At 26.9% G+C, this 836-nt stretch overlaps 1 protein-coding gene across 1 annotated transcript in view; it reads right to left on the bottom strand.

The window, feature by feature from the left end:
* Positions 1 to 836, bottom strand: part of ABCA5 (ATP-binding cassette, sub-family A (ABC1), member 5) — a 126,609-nt gene that overhangs the window by 125,084 nt on the left and 689 nt on the right. The window contains exon 2 of the mRNA XM_012662226.1: positions 6 to 110. Coding sequence (XP_012517680.1) covers positions 6 to 110 — 105 coding nt within the window. The remainder of the gene's footprint in view (positions 1 to 5; positions 111 to 836) is intronic.

The following is an 836-nucleotide window of genomic DNA, read 5'->3' on the forward strand; positions in this document are numbered from 1 at the left end:
TTGTCCATAGGATTAAGTTCTATATCAGGCACTTCTTCATATTTCTTATTTGGATGCATAACGCTAATTAGTATTAACCACAATAAAAAAAATAGTGGAAAAAGAATTTCCTATAATAAAAGAAACAAAGTGATTACAAAACATAACAATTGCAGCAAAAATCATCAAGATTTCTATGAAAATAATATAACTAATAGTAATAAAAAAGATGAGAAAATTGGTTATCTTTTCTAATATACAAAAAGTAAAAGCAATTCTATCCCAAAAGAATTATTGTGTTGAGCATCTCACCAAACCCAACAGGCATATTAGATAATTTTTCTGTTGCATTCAGTTTTACTGAAATATTTGAAGAATCGAGTCGCATAATAAATTAAAATAATATAAAAGATAATATTTAAACATCTTAAATTATTGATATAAAACATAAATTTACTCATATAATTTTATTTAAAGTAATTTACCAAACATCCCTATAGAAATCACTATAAACATGTCTTTATTCAGTCCTGAATTAGAAATCATACTTTATGCCTAAATTTATACTACTAAAATCGTGAAGATGAACAATGTATTTTCATCCTTTAAAATTATTACTAGCTGGTTAGCCAGAGTTCTTTTACCTTTAAAAGTAATATACTTTGACCAGCCTTTAAAAAAAAAGTAATGTATGCTGTGGGTACAAATCTGTAATACAATTTTAGTAATCTTGGACAACTCAACCCAGAGTCCACAAAATGGGAGGTTGTGGGAAATTAAATTAAGAATAATGTTCCACAAAGTTATCGTAGAACGTCAGTTCATGAAACAGAAAATGCATGCCTAAGGGTTCAAAA

This window comes from Propithecus coquereli, unplaced genomic scaffold, assembly GCF_000956105.1.
Source record: "Propithecus coquereli isolate 6110/MARCELLA unplaced genomic scaffold, Pcoq_1.0 Scaffold76, whole genome shotgun sequence".
Classification (NCBI taxonomy): Eukaryota; Metazoa; Chordata; class Mammalia; order Primates; family Indriidae; genus Propithecus; species Propithecus coquereli.